Below are 15,864 nucleotides of genomic sequence, written 5' to 3' on the forward strand. Positions count from 1 at the left end.
TTATCTCATAATTTCGACTTTTTATCTCATAATTATGACTTTTTAATCTCATAATTTCGACTTTTTATCTCATAATTATGACTTTTTATCTCATAATTATGACTTTTTATCTCATAATTATGACTTTTTATCTCATAATTATGACTTTAAAAGTCATAATTTCGACTTTAAAAGTCATAATTTCGACTTTTTATCTCATAATTATGACTTTAAAAGTCATAATTTCGACTTTTAAAGTCATAATTATGATTTATCAGAGCATGATTTTTTTTCTTATGTGGCGGAAATGGGCTTCCATATTAACACATGTGGTTTTGCATAATTTCTAATTACATTTTAACATAAGTGCGGTTATATCATCATATAGATATTTAACAAAATATCACTAAAATCATGAAGTCATCTTCAGGTCATCATCTTCAGGTCATAATGGAGTCAATCTGTCTGATAGGACTAAACATTTCCTGCTGGTTTTGTCCGCCTGGGTTTGATTTCTTCTTGGAAAACTGAGCACTCTTAGGATGAATTGTAAGTACTGTTACTCATGAACAACATCCTGAACATACTAACAAACAGACGTCTAGTATGTGTACATGCATGGACACCAAAAGTGGTTTGAGCACCTCGAGAGAAATGTGTTTTATTTTACATGTACTATGTTTATTAAAAATAGAGAGCATGACCTTTTATTTGATATTTTCTCCAAGTTATTTTGCACATTATATGTGTGGGTTTTAAGATTCAAATCTTTTAATTTCCTCTTATTTTTAGTGTCTTCATCAGATCCTGACAGAGAACTGATGGAAAACTACAGCAGAATTCAAGACCATCTCTCTCCTTATCATGGTAGGATTTTACTTTTAGACGACTACATATTAACAATGTACCTATATATGTAACATGATGCCTACAGTATCAGTTTGTGATCATAACTGTATTTAATACCTTAAAACACAAGTTATTTTAATAATTTCTTTGTTTTCATTTAATTAATAGATACTCAAGGTTAACTGATTTAACTATTTGCTACTTGTGTTTTATTCCCTCGGGCATTTATGAATTCTGCTTAAATGTAAAAAATTATGCATCAATATTTTTTCCACTTTAAACAAGACAATATTTTAAGAATACTTCTGCCTGCAACATACACATCAAATATTAATGGTAGCTATTAATTTATATGCCAGTTTGTTTACATTAACCCATTTTTCTTAACATAAAAATAAAACACTAAATATTTAAAAAATATATATATAATTTTAAACTACCATTTGATTATTATTATGATGGGTCAAAGATTGGTAGCAACATAGATTTTGATGCATTGATATTTTTTGAGCAGGGCAGATTTTATACCCTCTTACCCCTCAGACATTTTTTTTTAAACACACGCCATTTTTCACATCAAATGCTTATCTTTACAGTAGCAATGCACCCGCAGAAAAAAATGAAATCTGATGCATGGATGGAATGGTAAAAAGTAGCGCCACCTGGTGGACAAGTATAAAAAGGCCAGTAGTTCAAAATATTTATCTTGACATAAAGATATGCATTAGTTTATGTTAAAATAAATGGGGGGTCAAAATGGTAATTATAATGGTTTTCAATGGGGCATTTTTTGGCCCTAGAATCACATGTGTTTTAACCATTTTAAGCTAATTTGAAAAACTGAAATCAAAAACGTATCAAAAATGAGTGACCTCTGCCAATTTTAGATGATCATCACAGACATTCTCTATTCAATCATCACAGTCAAAATGGTTTAAAAGTAAAAATCAGAATGGCACAAAATGTCCCTATGTAACCAAGTCTCATGTAAAAACGTACCCTGACTACGTTGGTCCAATCTGCAAAACGTAGAGGGGTTACAATAATGGCCCTAGAATTGTATGACTGTTACATTTTTTTTCGCCTACTCTTTTAATGGCCCTTGAATTGTATGACTCTTACGTTTTTTTTTTCGTCCAAGTCACGTGACTTTCAAGCTACCGGCCGTGAGAACAAAAAACATGTTTTGATTACATTTCTAGCGAGAAATATATATTTTATTTTCATAATATTCACTCAGTGACTTTACATAATCATCGCTTGCTCGATTTTACGCAGATTTTTCAGATCTCGCCAGAATAATGTGAAACTGATACGTTTTGGTTGCTATGGACACTGCCAGGGCTCGTCACATGACGTCTTTTAAAGACAGTAGGCTTGTTTGACTTCATGCGGCGCCGTAAGAACCTTCAGCCGGATGACGGCAAAGTACCGCGAGAGCGATTTGCGAACTCATACGGAGAAATCTCCTTTAAATCGCTCTCGCGGTACTTTGACGTCATCCGGCTGAAGGTTCTTACGGCGCCGCATGAAGTCGAACAAGCTTTTTATTAAAACCGCATTCAGCTACAGGTAAAACAACATTCAGAGGTGATTTTAACAACGCTCCACGGCGCGTGAGAGTAAGCATTTTAAGCGTTTTCTGATCATGTAGGTAAGTGCTTTTATTATAGACTTGATGCATGCTGGGTGGGAAATTATTTTTTATCAAAGACTCGTTGATGGTAATTAATATAGATATGAATATACATTTTGCAACCCTGTAGCACATGAAATACGTTCTGAGGAAACTATTTTGCAAATCGCAATTACGTTACATGCCAACATATAAGCATTGCTATTACGTTGGTCCTTAAAGGGATACTTCACCGATTTAGCATTCAGCTTTGTATCTGTAGAAACCCGGCAGTATTACTGAATGACCATGTTTCCCTCCCTCATTTCCCCCTGAGAGGAGAAATATCTGCATTTTGGTTCTGCAAAAAAGTCCTCCGATGATGTAATATGACGATTTTTGCATCATCGGAGGACTTTTTTGCAGAACCAAAATGCAGATATCTCTCCTCTCAGGGGGAAATGAGGGAGGGAAACATGGTCATTCAGTAATACTGCCGGGTTTCTACAGATACAAAGCTGAATGCTAAATCGGTGAAGTATCCCTTTAACCTAATATGACTCGTCGCCATGGACACAAGGGGTCGGATATCTAAAGTTAAATATTTTTAACTTACGCGTGAAATGGTTGATTTTAAAAATATATATATTCTAAGTAAACAACAACAGCCCAGGTTTAGTAAACATGTTTTTATTGAAACTATAAATAAATATTCTGCATCCATTTTAGGTGTGCCACTGTGGGTGGCTCCCATGGGTGGCTCCCGCACACCCGTGGCTACGCCCCTGCCGTGACCCAAATCTCGTTCGCACATCATCGCGATGTTTATTTACAAACCTCGCCAGTCGCCGCATCTTTGTGAGTATACCATTAAATTTCTGTTTGATCTATATTAAATTCATTATATGTTTTTTATTAATCCAGATCGGCTTCTAAATGTTGTCTGGATTGTATTGGTCATCTATATTACATTATTTTTGTTCAAAATAGTGATTAGCGCGTGATTAAAAGTCACGTTATGTTAGTCACCATTAACATAACGTGACAGATCCTCGATTATTTTATTATATTCATATTTTTGGAATTAACTACCAATGTTCTTCTACTGTGATATTTTGTGTTTATAGTACACAAATCATACCTTGTTTCTACCGCAGAGTTAGTTTACTTCTACTGTGGTATTTTGTAGTACAGTAACAGCAAACCTTATGCTTTTACCACACTAGTTCAGCCTTTTTATACATAGTAAAAAACAGTAACAACAACAACACCATGCTTTTAATACATTTGATGTACAATTCAGAAATCTTTAGACATTCAGATCCTTCTTTTTTGGTCAGTTTTAATCTATTGCCGTTTTATTTATTTATTTATTTATTTATTTATCTTATTATTCTTATGATAGTGGGCGGATCTTGGGGTTTGTTGTAAATAGTTATACACATACAATGTTTAGTAAATAAAGAATTAAAAAAATATCCAAAGTTTGTAATTCACAATTTTTTGTCTTGCAGTTTCTTCACATACATCTCATACTCCTCCATCTACACGCTCCACAACATTTAAACCAACATCTCTTTTAAGAGCCATCACCTGCAAAAGCTCTCCTACTCAGGCACGCACTCACTCTCCAACTCACTCACTCACTCACTCACTCTCTCACTCACTCACTCTCCAACTCACTCACTCACTCACTCACTCACTCACTCACTCACTCACTCACTCACTCACTCACTCACTTTCCAACTCACTCACTCACTCACTCACCTTACTGACACACACATGGCACCTGGATCCAGAACACGCTATAGTGCTTGCTACAAAGAAATTGGCAGTGCCTCCAAAACCTGCAAATAGGGCTGGGCGGCATGACGGTATATTCCGTTACCGCGGAATAAAATGTCTGACGTAACAGATTTTTCAATTCCGCGGAATGCAAATAAGTGGGCGTGGCTAACTCTGCCCTCCAGCATGTTAGACTGAGTGTGACGGAGCAATGTAAAATAGTTCACTTATTAAAAATGAACGAGTTATTTGTGTAATTTTTATAATAAGTGCCAGTGAATCCACCGCGGGTCATGCAGCAGCCGGCCAGTCTCTCGCGTGCAGAGGTCTCTAGGCAAGCACAAGGAGCTGCGACGCCAAATAAAGAGTTCTTCTCGAACTCGAATGCTAATAGTTGTAAAGTTTTCTGAACTTTAAGCAAGCTAAGACAAAACTCCCGTTTATATCAGTGACACGTGCGCTGCTGGAGCGATGTAGTTTGACGCGCCATTTGCTTACAAACATATTTGATCGGAAAGACGAGAAAAAGATGCAAATGTCAAGGTCCAATAGAAAGCAAAGGGTGTCAAAACCCCAAAACAAACTCCATGATCATCACATCACAGCACATGTCACACCCATAACATCCAGAGCTTCCTCTCTCATACACAGGTATAGTATTTATCCTGTCTGTAGGTTTTTGCATATATTTATACATGTTCATTTTACATATTGCATATGTTTAATGTAATATATGCATAAATACAAAATACAATGAAGCCTGCCATACTATAGCTTCAATAGTCTATAAAATTAATAACTCAATTAAAAACAAGATTCTATTTAATCAAGACTTATCTGTTGTTATCTTCTGGGCATTTTCACTTTAACATTATTAACTTTAAATTGCTCATATTTTAAAAACTGTGGTGAGCATTTAGTTAAAAGCTATAGTGAGTGGTGTAAATAAATTTTTATCATCAAAAAACAATATAAACTGAAAAACATTTATACCGTGAAATATTCCGTTCCATGAAATAAAATAACTCATTCCGTGAAATAGATTTTTGGTCATTCCGCCCACCCCTACCTGCAAATACTGTGGAGTAAAGATTATACAAAAGAAAAAACTTGGAAGCCCCAAAAGTAAAATTTGATGATCAGTGGGCAAAATTATGAACTGTGTGGACTTGCTTGTAAGTTTCATTTATAAAATATATATATTTTTTATTTATTATAATTATTACAAGTACAATTCAGTTCAGTAAAAAAAACCCAAATATTTATTTGAGTAGATAGTGGATAAGAGCATAGTTTTTCATTTGACTGTGTACTCTTGTTTAAAACATTTTGTTCTCTCTTCTCAGCTTCATAAGATGGAATTACTGGGCTTCTCTCCAATGCTCTTTATTACAACGCAGAGAGGCCAGCATCGCTCCACAAAAAACGTCAACGTTCAGAGGCATCATTCAGTACCAGTCATGCAGAGACTTTATGAGGCTGTTGTAAGAGGCATTTATGTGTACACATGCATTTACCAATTGAAAAACTTTTTGTATTATAATGGTCTTTTTTCACAGATTGTGATGATGCATTTCCACAGTTATTAACATGGTAAATCTAACAAAGTTTATGTTTATATATATATGGGCTGGGCATAGATCAATTTAGATTTGAGTATTTAGGTATTGAATGTGATGCTGGAGATTGTATAATTATTTTTCACTTTTCCTCGGTATAAAGTATTTTATCATTCACATTTTTGTGTTGAAATAAATTAGCCTATCCCCTGTATGTCATCGATGCGCTACTTCAAAGATGTGAGGAAAAGAACATACACCTGCGAGTAGTCTGTTACATTGCCTGTGTTATTGCCTCACATTTGCAGGTAAGTACCCTTTTTTTCTGTGTAAAACTGAATTATTGTTTTTAAGAAAAGACCTTTAACTTATTTATGTCATACTATGTTCAATCAGAAATCAGGTGAGGGCATATCACACAACATTGCCTTGGCCGTACCAGCATTTCATGTTTATGGACACAAATTGCCCTGCAAGGTAATTCATTGACTTTATAGGGATATCAGGACATATAACACACATCATTCACTCCCCGTTTGGCCTCAATTTTTCCTGTCTATGCACTGCAAAGCTGAAATTAGCCAGAAATGCCTAAAATAATCTTTAATCTAACATTTTTCCAACCTGACATTTGTCTAAACTTGTTTCAGAGATGCAATGTGTAAGACAATCCAGTGGAAACCGTTTATCTCAAATCTGTCTGGGTCAATCTAATCACTATAAGCAGAGGATTGTTATAACCAAATTGGTTTCCTTTGTTTCTTTTTATTCAGATTACCTAATTTGTATAATAATTACAATAATATAAAGTAATAAAAAGAACAGCTTTGCTATTTTTACAAATTAAAAGATAAAATAACATAAGATCACTATAAGCAGTATGGTCATGCTTTGTGTACAGTATGTGATATTTTACCACTTTGCTTTAATCATAGATCAAGTACAGTACCAGATGGCTTGATGGGTTTGGGCTCACAGACGGGGAAGGAATGGAAAGGCTGTGGTCTTTCCTCCAAAGATTTGCCAGAGTCACAAAGGAGATGACTCCATCTCATCGCCTTGACCTACTGACTGATGCCCTTTTGCATTATGGACGGAGGAAATCAACTGACCTAGGTGTGTCTACTGCTGTATAACCTTTCAAAATTCTGTGCTGGTGGTTCACTGTTTATACATTTTATATTTTCTGGAGTGAAGCCGATCACACACAAAATGGTAAGCATACTATAAGTAGATTAAACTGTCTTTTCAGAGGTGCAGCTCCTGCAAAGAGTAGACAAAGCAGAGAAAATATTGATTCTTGCTCAAAAAGATATCTCATGTCATCAGAGAGGCATCAGGTAAACAATGCACATAAGAAGCAGGTAACAATTAGTTGTAGATGAGAGAATATTACATTCCATTTATAAGTGCATTTTGCACAAGAGTATTTAGGATTGATGTGTGTCTTGTTTTCTGTTATTGTTGTTGTTGTATAGTGTTGATTTCTGAAGGAGACATGGAGAGATGGAAAAAGCTAGCCCAACAGAAACCAATAAGTAAGGAACTGAAGTTAAAGTCTTAAATACTGTAAGAATGTCATGAATACTATTAACAAAGAATATTGCAAATGTAATTCTTACCTTTCCGTGTACAGTAATAAAATATAATCATGTTAAGAAGTAACATGAAATTACTGACTTTATTAGAGTGGTAGTAATGTCGTCTTTTCTTCAGACACTGTCTGTAGATGGAAAAGGGACTACATCATCAGACTGATTCAGTTCTACAAGTTCAAGAGTTTAATGTTTTTATGTAAGACTTTGGTAATTACAGACGTCTTTAAAGGAAAACACCACTGTTTTTCAATATTTTACTATGTTCTTAGCTCAACTTAGATGAATTAATACATACCTGTCTTTATTCAATGCATGCACTTTTAGTCTTTGTTAAGCACTTCGTGAATGTGTTGGCATTTAGCCTAGCCCCATTCATTCCTATGGCTCCAAACAAAAGTTTTATTTTGTGCCACTATACTTACTCGTGTAAATACCTGGAAGTGTTTGGTGGCTTCTAAATTCACCCCTGTTTGGAGCCATATGAATTATTGGGGCTAGGGTAAAAGCTTATACATTCACAAGATGCTGTACAAAGACACGTGCACGCATTGAAAAAAGAGGTATGTATCAATTCGTCTAAGTTGAGGTAAGAACATAGTAAAACAGGGCTATTCAAATCTTACCCTGGAGGGCTGGAGCACTACAGAGTTTATGTACCATTAAACACCTGTGATTTTTCTAGTGATCATGAAAACCTTGATTAGTTTGCTCAGGTGTGTTTGATCAGGGTTGGAGCTTAACTATGCAGTGCTCTGGCCCTCCAGGGTAAGATCTGAATAGCCCTGTAGTAAAATTATGAAAAGCGGTGTTGCTGATGTGCTTTAACGTGTGATTATATTAATGGCATAGTTTTGAAGGAAACTGTCACCAGTGGTTATAAATTAAAATATTGCAGCATTATTGCAAATCTTCATGTGGTGTAATTAGTAATCTATTACCACCAAGGCTTTACTTGTAACGTATGTTTGGTCAGGTGTACCACGGAAATGCTTTCTGCTTGCTAGCTACTTAACTTTTGTGCTGTACTTTTTGTAATCTGTAGATATGGGCAGTGTTGTGCCTGAACGAGTTCATTGAACTAGTTCATATTTTGGGCGAACGTGAACTGAACGTACTGTATTACTGCCTGATGAACGCAAGGTGAACTCGTTCATTCTGGGGCTTGTGAACGGCACGTTCTCTCACTTTAACGTCATTCAGTAGGGTGCCAGATTTCTATAGAGTCTTCCAGGCGAAAACTCGTCTAAAACACACTGTAAACAGGCCTTAATGTGTAGCGGAAAAAACACCCAATCTGGCAACACTGCCACCAGGCTGCATACGTCATCAAAACAACACTGTCACTGACTGGACGCTGCTATCCAAATCCCTGCCGCGCCACTCGCATAGTTTAACATTAAATAACATCATATTTGTCCTAAATCGTTAACGATTAACAAAGGCTGCTTACGCATATTCTGGATCTTGAAATAGACTTTGAATAAGCTCACGCTATTTAACGTGCACGTGCGGCGTGTGCAATACCTGCGAGTTGTCATACACGCAACGCCTCGCAGCGTTTCTCGCCCGGAAAACCCCCTTGAAGCACCCGGCTAGCCTTTCAAGGTATGTGCAAGCAAATACAAAATTAAAAGACAGTCAATGCTCGTAAACCCTGGTTGGATAAGGGTTTAAAGGGACACTTCACCCATTTGCATTAAGCTTTGTATAGTTAGAAACCCAGTCATATTTTTGAATAGTCGTGCATCATTCCCTCTGTTTCACCTGAGACAGGAGAAATGTGGATTTCAGTGTTGCACTTCCTTCTTTCAATGATGTAAAAATCATCATTTTGCATCATTGAAAGAAGGAAGTCCTTTATCTTTATAGAGCGTGTGAGACTACAAACACTCCTTTTCTTGGTCAAATTCTAAATTTATGTTACATTTCGACTACAAATATGATCCACTTTTAATAAAGATTAATGTTTCCACGGGTGAAATGCTCCTTTAAAGTTGGATATGAAGATGAAATCTGATGCATTTAGCTTCAGTGTTAAAACTGATAAAATAATTCCTGTCTGTGGTTCTATATGGGCTATAATGGCAATATTTAAAAAAAAAAAATATGGGGAAAAAGAACAATAAATTAGTTCATTTTTGGAACTGTGAACTATTTCAAAATTTGGAAATATGAACTATGAACTGAACTAGTTCATTTTAAAATTTGTGAACTGTGAACTGAACTAGTTCATGTAGAAAGTGAACTTTCCCAACACTGGATATGGGACTTGTGAGTCACACAAAAAGGGTGAAACAATAATCTGTCTGTTACTGTTCTCTGATCAAGTGTGTACATAACGTTTAATACTAATTATTTGCTAACAATTGTAGAATTGAGGACTCTGCTGAACATTGAGGAAAAAATACCGTATCGGGAGAAGATGGCAAGAGTCTGATTCAAACTTCCAGTCTACCCTTAAAGATGTGGACCGTGAGCTCAGAGTCCAACTGCAAGGCTAGAACTGTATCAAGGGAGAGAGCAGTCGTCCTCCACCTGAGAAGAATATATCCAGGTATAGTGCTATAAGTGGATAAGTAGATACAATATGACATTATAGGTTTGAACTTAAAAAGGACTATAATACAAACTAATACATTTAATTTTTTTGCATGTGTGTTTCCTAGCTTTGCTTCAGATGGGCAGGGCAATGCCATTAGACTCTCCAAGCAGGTAGCCAATTGATTTTCAGGAATCATGTGATCCCTCTTGGCATGTCTACTTCTGCTTTAATGACACTGTAAGTATAGTTAACCACACAGCAGTCACTCTAGTAACCATCTGACAAACTTACTACCTGCAAATCATATTAGAAACCACCTGGTAACATAACATAGCATTTAGTTTTCTTTTGTCTTCTAGATTGAAGAAGATGATGTTTCGAGGAGTCTAAAAGGCGAGGGATTGATGCCTTACATATGAAGACTCGGGCAGCTGAGGAAAAGTGCATGCTTTACCAGGAAATGAGAAGTCTAAGCGGCCAGTCACACCAAAAGCGTTTATGGCTGTTGCAGGCGCCTTTTTTGAATGATATTCTATGGGCAGGGCGCGTTTGCGCGCTGTTTATGCGCGCCGAGCGCCTTGCGTTTTTGAAGGAGCGCTGAGAGCGGAGAAGCGCTGACGTCATTCGGGTCTTTCCATTGTCCAATCGAATGAGGGGAGAGGCGGGCCTTACGTTGTGGTGAGTGAAGTTTACAGTTGCTTTGAAGAACCGGACTCCACTCGCTCACTCTCTCCTGCATGTTTCTGCACCTCTCACCCCCAAACAAGGTCAGAGCAAGCGTCATCTTTTTAAAGTTTCTGTTAATATGACAGTTAACAGCAAAAGAGCGCTCACGCTTCAATATTTGATTGACAAGACAGCTGACTAGGTGGTTGCTTAGCAATATGAAAAGCCGCGTCGCACTGCTCTTTTTTTCGCGCCTTGCGTTTGCAAGCGTTTAAAGCGCTTTTGGTGTGACCGGCCCCTAACTGAACACCCCATCAGCAGCAGGCCTCTAACATTTGTGCTCTAACATCAAAGACACTGAGCAGCCTGGTGCAAAAGCTGCTCTCATTCAACACGTCCAACACCTGGAAAGAAAACTACATCAAGCCATTGTGATGTTTCACCCACAGACAACCCCCACTTGTGTCAGGCCCTCCCCATGCCAAGCATACAGACACTGGTATACAATGATAAGAGTGATAATGATGAAAATGTGGATAAATATGATAACTAGCACTACAGATTTTTTGTTAATTTTTAGTCTGATATTGTATTCTGTAAAAAGAAAGATGTAAAATGGTTAGTATATGTTGCAGCATATCATAGAAACCTTTATGGTGGTGTAATATAATGTTCGCCTTAGGGGAGAGCGGGGTATGTTGTCACACTTTTCACACTGTCTAACATTTACTGAGCACCATACATCAAAATGGTATAAATCTCATACCAAATGAAAGAAGGAAGTCTTGGGCACATATGTTGTATTCATAACATCTTTATATCTTATCTCATTACAGAGTTGTAGACTGTTGAATAGTGACTGTGCACTTGTGACAATTTGCCCCATCGGAGGGTAAGTTGTCACACTAGGGCGGGTAAGTTGTCACACTAGATTATCTAAAAATAAGAACACAACTACTTAATTGTGAATATTGATTTTAATTTTTAAACTCAAACCAAACTGGAAATATAAACATCCGTGCCTGGAGAATCTGGAAAAACAATTATTTCAATCCAAATAATGCACATTTCAATTAAGTGGCAAGACCACTTTACTTTGAACTTTGGTTCAAATGTTCTATGGCTTTCACATAAAACCAGATAACTGAATGGAACGCTGCAGATAACTTGCTTAACTTAACATGTTTAACCTCTGAACAAAACACATGCCCTGTATGACTAATAGGACTCATCTCCAGAATCACAATTCTGACACACATAAATTGCCTGGCCTGAGGTGCAAGCATCATGGGCCCAATTGTTGCATTTTACACATTTTACCCAGGTCTCCTTTGGACGACTCTTTGAAAATGGCTCTACACAGACGAGGCAGAAGCACTCTTCATCATCTGATGATGACTCTTGCATGATTTTTCTTCTTTTAGCTGCCTTGTTTTTCATAGGTCCAGATTTCTGCTTCCCTTTCTTTTGAAACAGCTTTTTGCTAGATTGAGGCTTATTCTTTTCTATATCATGTTTTCTGAGCATGTTCGATGTGTTTGTTTGTACAGGGGCAAGTTGTCAGATGTGACGACTTGCCCCAAAGTCATTGAGACAACTTGCCCCATACTTACTTGTGTGCTAATGTTGTCTAAATCTCAAGTTTAGCTCATCATATCACTTTAGCTAAAGTATCAAAAGACACTTTACGGTCTCCTCTATTTTGTGCAAAATAATCATTTTAAACATTCACACCTAACAAAGTTGTATTGCATAAAATGTAAAGTGATTTTTTTTTACTTTTTAAGCAGAAAAATAAGAAAATTGTGCTAACCTCAGATTACAGTGATCTTGACCACATGTGAACAGGAAGTTCACTATAGAAGAAGAAGTCACATAAAGTGGCTATTTGATTTTTGAGATAGAGCCTCTAGTGTTGGAGTTATTAACAGTGTGACAACTTACCCGTGTGACAACTTACCCCGCTCTCCCCTACTTGTGCAAACATGATGTTTTACTAGGTCTGATTTATTTTAAAGCGTAGGTACTGTTTTTAAGCACACATATTCACACTAGTCTGTGTGAGGACAAAATTGTGTGTTTACCATTGTGATGTTACTTATTTACTTTAATGTACAAATGTGGTCAATGTGTGTAAGGTGTTTTGTTTTTGAATCCTTTGAAACAAATACTGTAAAAGTTTGTAAAAAATAAAAAGTTTTCCACAATGAGTTATAATCATGATTTCAGCTATTGTCACAGCACACTTTAGAGGTAAATGAATTGTGATGAACTTAATAAATGACTTATGATTTATTTTACAGTCATAATCCACAAGACAGACTGCCACATACAGTATAACCATTATTGGCTTAAAATTCTCCCGAACTTAGTTGATGTGGATTAATACTTTTTTCTTCCCATTATATTACCTTTAGTAGGCTATTATATAGTTCGTTGCTATGGTGGTTGCTATGAGGCTGCTATCACTGAAACGTAGCTTGCATGACGTGTTTTCTTTTTAAATGACATTTAACATTTTACTACAGAAAACAAAATTTGATAACTCAACAATACGATCATTTTCAACAATTTCTCATTGTCGATTTTGAGAAATTAGTTTTTTGGTAGCAGAAGTTTACAGAAGTGCATTGTGTTGAAGGCGGGGTTTGCGTGTTCTGCTGTTTCGGCGTTGTGGCTAGAAGGGATACAGCAACAGCAAAATCTCGCGGATGAGCGCTGTTATTATCCTAATCCTATCCCCAAAACCTAACACTGAACCAAACATTTCACGCGATTTAGACAAGTTGCATCACATCTAGACAGATCCGCTGTTTCCATCCGAATTCTACCCCAAACATAACCATAAATTGCGTAGCTGTATCCCATCTAGCAAAAAAACACTGTTTATGCTAAAATACCTTAAAAAAACAACTTTTTTACATTTTCTTAACGTAGATCATCTTGAACTAGGTGTTAATATATTCAGTAGATATATGTTTTTACAGCCCTACTTTGCAAACTAGAAAAACTACAATTTTAGTGCTAATTTGTATCAAGCTGCATTACACACATGTAGGGAATTGTAGTTTTTTTAAAACATTTGTGTTTTTCTTATAATTGGAGGTTGTAAATAGTGAGTTGAGAGTACAGTAAGGTGTTTAGGGGGATTGTTAACACACTTATACAATCAGGTTTTTTAATATTTAATTGTTAAATAGGTTTAAATTAATTTTAACCATATTTGACAGTGTCCTAAATTGTTGACTATAATTGACATTATAACTGAGGCCAAGAGCTCTCATTAAGAGTTTGTCCCATGTCTATAACCCCTTTTGTTATTATTATAAGCCTTCAAAAATGCACCAAAGTGATGTTTCAAAGGTCCGTATTTCAAAGCAGGAGCCACGTAGATTCTTTATACTGACATATGTTATTCTGCAGGTCAAGAAGACCTTTCTAACGATGTATTAGGCTTAGCTCTACAACAAACTTTTCATGTTCTCATTTCAAGTACACAAGCCATCTCAGGTGTAGTTTCAGAGAGCACTTTGAAGGCTCAATAAGGTTAGGGTTAGATAAAATAAAGCTGTTTGTTTGTTTCTGGCTGTGTAAACAGACCCCACACCTTGATGAATACGTAGTGTTGGCCACACACACAAACTGTGCATTTCTGTTTGGGCTTATATGTATATGTTAATGCTGCTATGATAATTAAATTAAAAACACACTATTAATAAATAAGACCAGTGTGATGGGTAGTCATCTCCGATTGTAGGCTAGATGATTATTAGGCTTATTGGTTGTCAAAACCCAGATTAAGCAAACATTATACACAATGTTTGCTACATAATGTACATAATGTATGCTCTCTTGCATCTTTTGTAGCTTATTTATTTTTGTTTAAATGTTTTCTTTTGAACTCAACTAAAAATGGCAAACAGGCCTATGTAGTTTATCCATTAGAGTACCATTCCCCTCCTTCCAAACCTGTCACTTTGAGAAACATTATGTGTGCCAAATACAGTATAGGAAGCCTATGTATTGTTTCACGTTCCTTCTTTGTAAGCAGAAAGACAGGCCTGAGCAGTATGCAAACTATATCGTGATTGTATGTGGATCAGGTGTGTCAGTCCAGTCATAAAAATTCTGCCCACATAAAAAGTACTAAAGTAATTTATAGTAAATACCCATACTATAGTAAAGTGTAGTATACAGTTTATATTATTTAAAACTTTGTTAATGAATGCTACAGCATACTGTACAGTAATAAATACACTTTAAAAACAGATGTGTTAAAACAACACAATCAGTTTTATTATTGGAACACCCAATTTTGTTACTTGTGTTGTCACTTTAATTTAAAACAGAAAATGACACATAATGTGAAATTACTTAATCATTTCAAAAAAGTCCTTACAACTGAGCATAGCCAGTTTTTTAACTCATGATGGGTTTCTGGTCTTATTTTTTATTTTTTGTATTACTTTCAATTCATATATAAATATATATTTCTGTCATGATGGTTCTTTTCATAACATTAAATGTGGTAATAGAGATTTGCTTCAACTTCATCTGTATGATGGAGGAAAATCACTTTGATAAAGCAGATACACATAACATCATCATCATCGTTCATAGCAACCATTATATTTAAATTGTACTGTTCAGTTGTATATCAACACAAGTATCACTACTGCTCTGACATAAACCAACTTTTCGATATCAAATTTGCCAAATACCTCTCAGTGACAGCAAGACTGCGAAAAAGTTGTTAAAGTTATGTAAAGTATTTAATCATAACATTAAATCAAACTTTGACTCACTGTATTGAAAAGTATGGTGAGGTCCTTGCCAACACCCAACCATACCGAACCATTGATAAAAGATGAAACAATAGGCTACTTATCATTTACAACCTGTGGCCTAAATTCAGTACAATAGATATTAATTGGTCCCCACATGTCCCAGGTAAAGGGACCACACTTATGGTGCCAACAAATGACAACAATAAATACAAATTAGAGTGAATTAAAAATCTGTTTTATTCTTATAAGTGTAATCATTACAATACATTTGCATGAAAAATATTAAATTGCATCCAATACATAAAAGTAAAAAAAATATGTGTCTGTGTTTGTAGGGATAGGGTCATGAACAAAGTAAAAACAACTCAAAGTTAAAACATAAAACATCTTGTGTAACCAGCATGTTTCCTATCACTGATGCAGCGCTACAGGCTGTTTGTATGGTGTCTTGACATGCAGTGTGTGACCATGATTAGCACACTGT

At 35.9% G+C, this 15,864-nt stretch overlaps 1 protein-coding gene across 5 annotated transcripts; it reads left to right on the plus strand.

Annotated features, from left to right (window-relative positions):
• The first annotated feature begins 342 nt into the window (after positions 1-342).
• On the plus strand, positions 343-11,268 carry LOC129416367 (uncharacterized). Of its 5 annotated transcripts, none has more exons than XM_073872906.1 (10): positions 343-528; positions 772-846; positions 3,173-3,301; positions 3,958-4,058; positions 5,575-5,712; positions 5,984-6,095; positions 6,184-6,264; positions 6,723-6,903; positions 7,266-7,325; positions 7,504-7,874. In XM_073872906.1, the coding sequence occupies exons 5-10, from the start codon at positions 5,702-5,704 to the stop codon at positions 7,662-7,664; spliced, it is 606 nt and encodes a 201-aa protein (XP_073729007.1). In that variant the 5' UTR covers positions 343-528; positions 772-846; positions 3,173-3,301; positions 3,958-4,058; positions 5,575-5,701; the 3' UTR covers positions 7,665-7,874. The 5 variants fall into 5 exon arrangements, 3 of the variants coding, with proteins under 3 accessions (XP_073729007.1, XP_073729005.1, XP_073729006.1); XR_012372017.1 differs by lacking the exons at positions 343-528; positions 772-846; positions 3,173-3,301; positions 3,958-4,058; positions 7,504-7,874 and adding exons at positions 5,018-5,403; positions 7,040-7,127; positions 9,758-9,939; positions 10,052-10,164; positions 10,287-11,268 and having other exon boundaries at positions 5,575-5,821; positions 5,989-6,095; XR_012372018.1 differs by lacking the exons at positions 343-528; positions 772-846; positions 3,173-3,301; ... (1 more) ...; positions 6,184-6,264; positions 7,504-7,874 and adding exons at positions 5,022-5,403; positions 5,788-5,821; positions 7,040-7,127; ... (1 more) ...; positions 10,052-10,164; positions 10,287-11,268 and having other exon boundaries at positions 5,989-6,095.
• The last annotated feature ends 4,596 nt before the right edge of the window (positions 11,269-15,864 follow it).

The sequence above is a fragment of the Misgurnus anguillicaudatus genome, chromosome 11, assembly GCF_027580225.2.
Source record: "Misgurnus anguillicaudatus chromosome 11, ASM2758022v2, whole genome shotgun sequence".
Taxonomy (NCBI): Eukaryota; Metazoa; Chordata; class Actinopteri; order Cypriniformes; family Cobitidae; genus Misgurnus; species Misgurnus anguillicaudatus.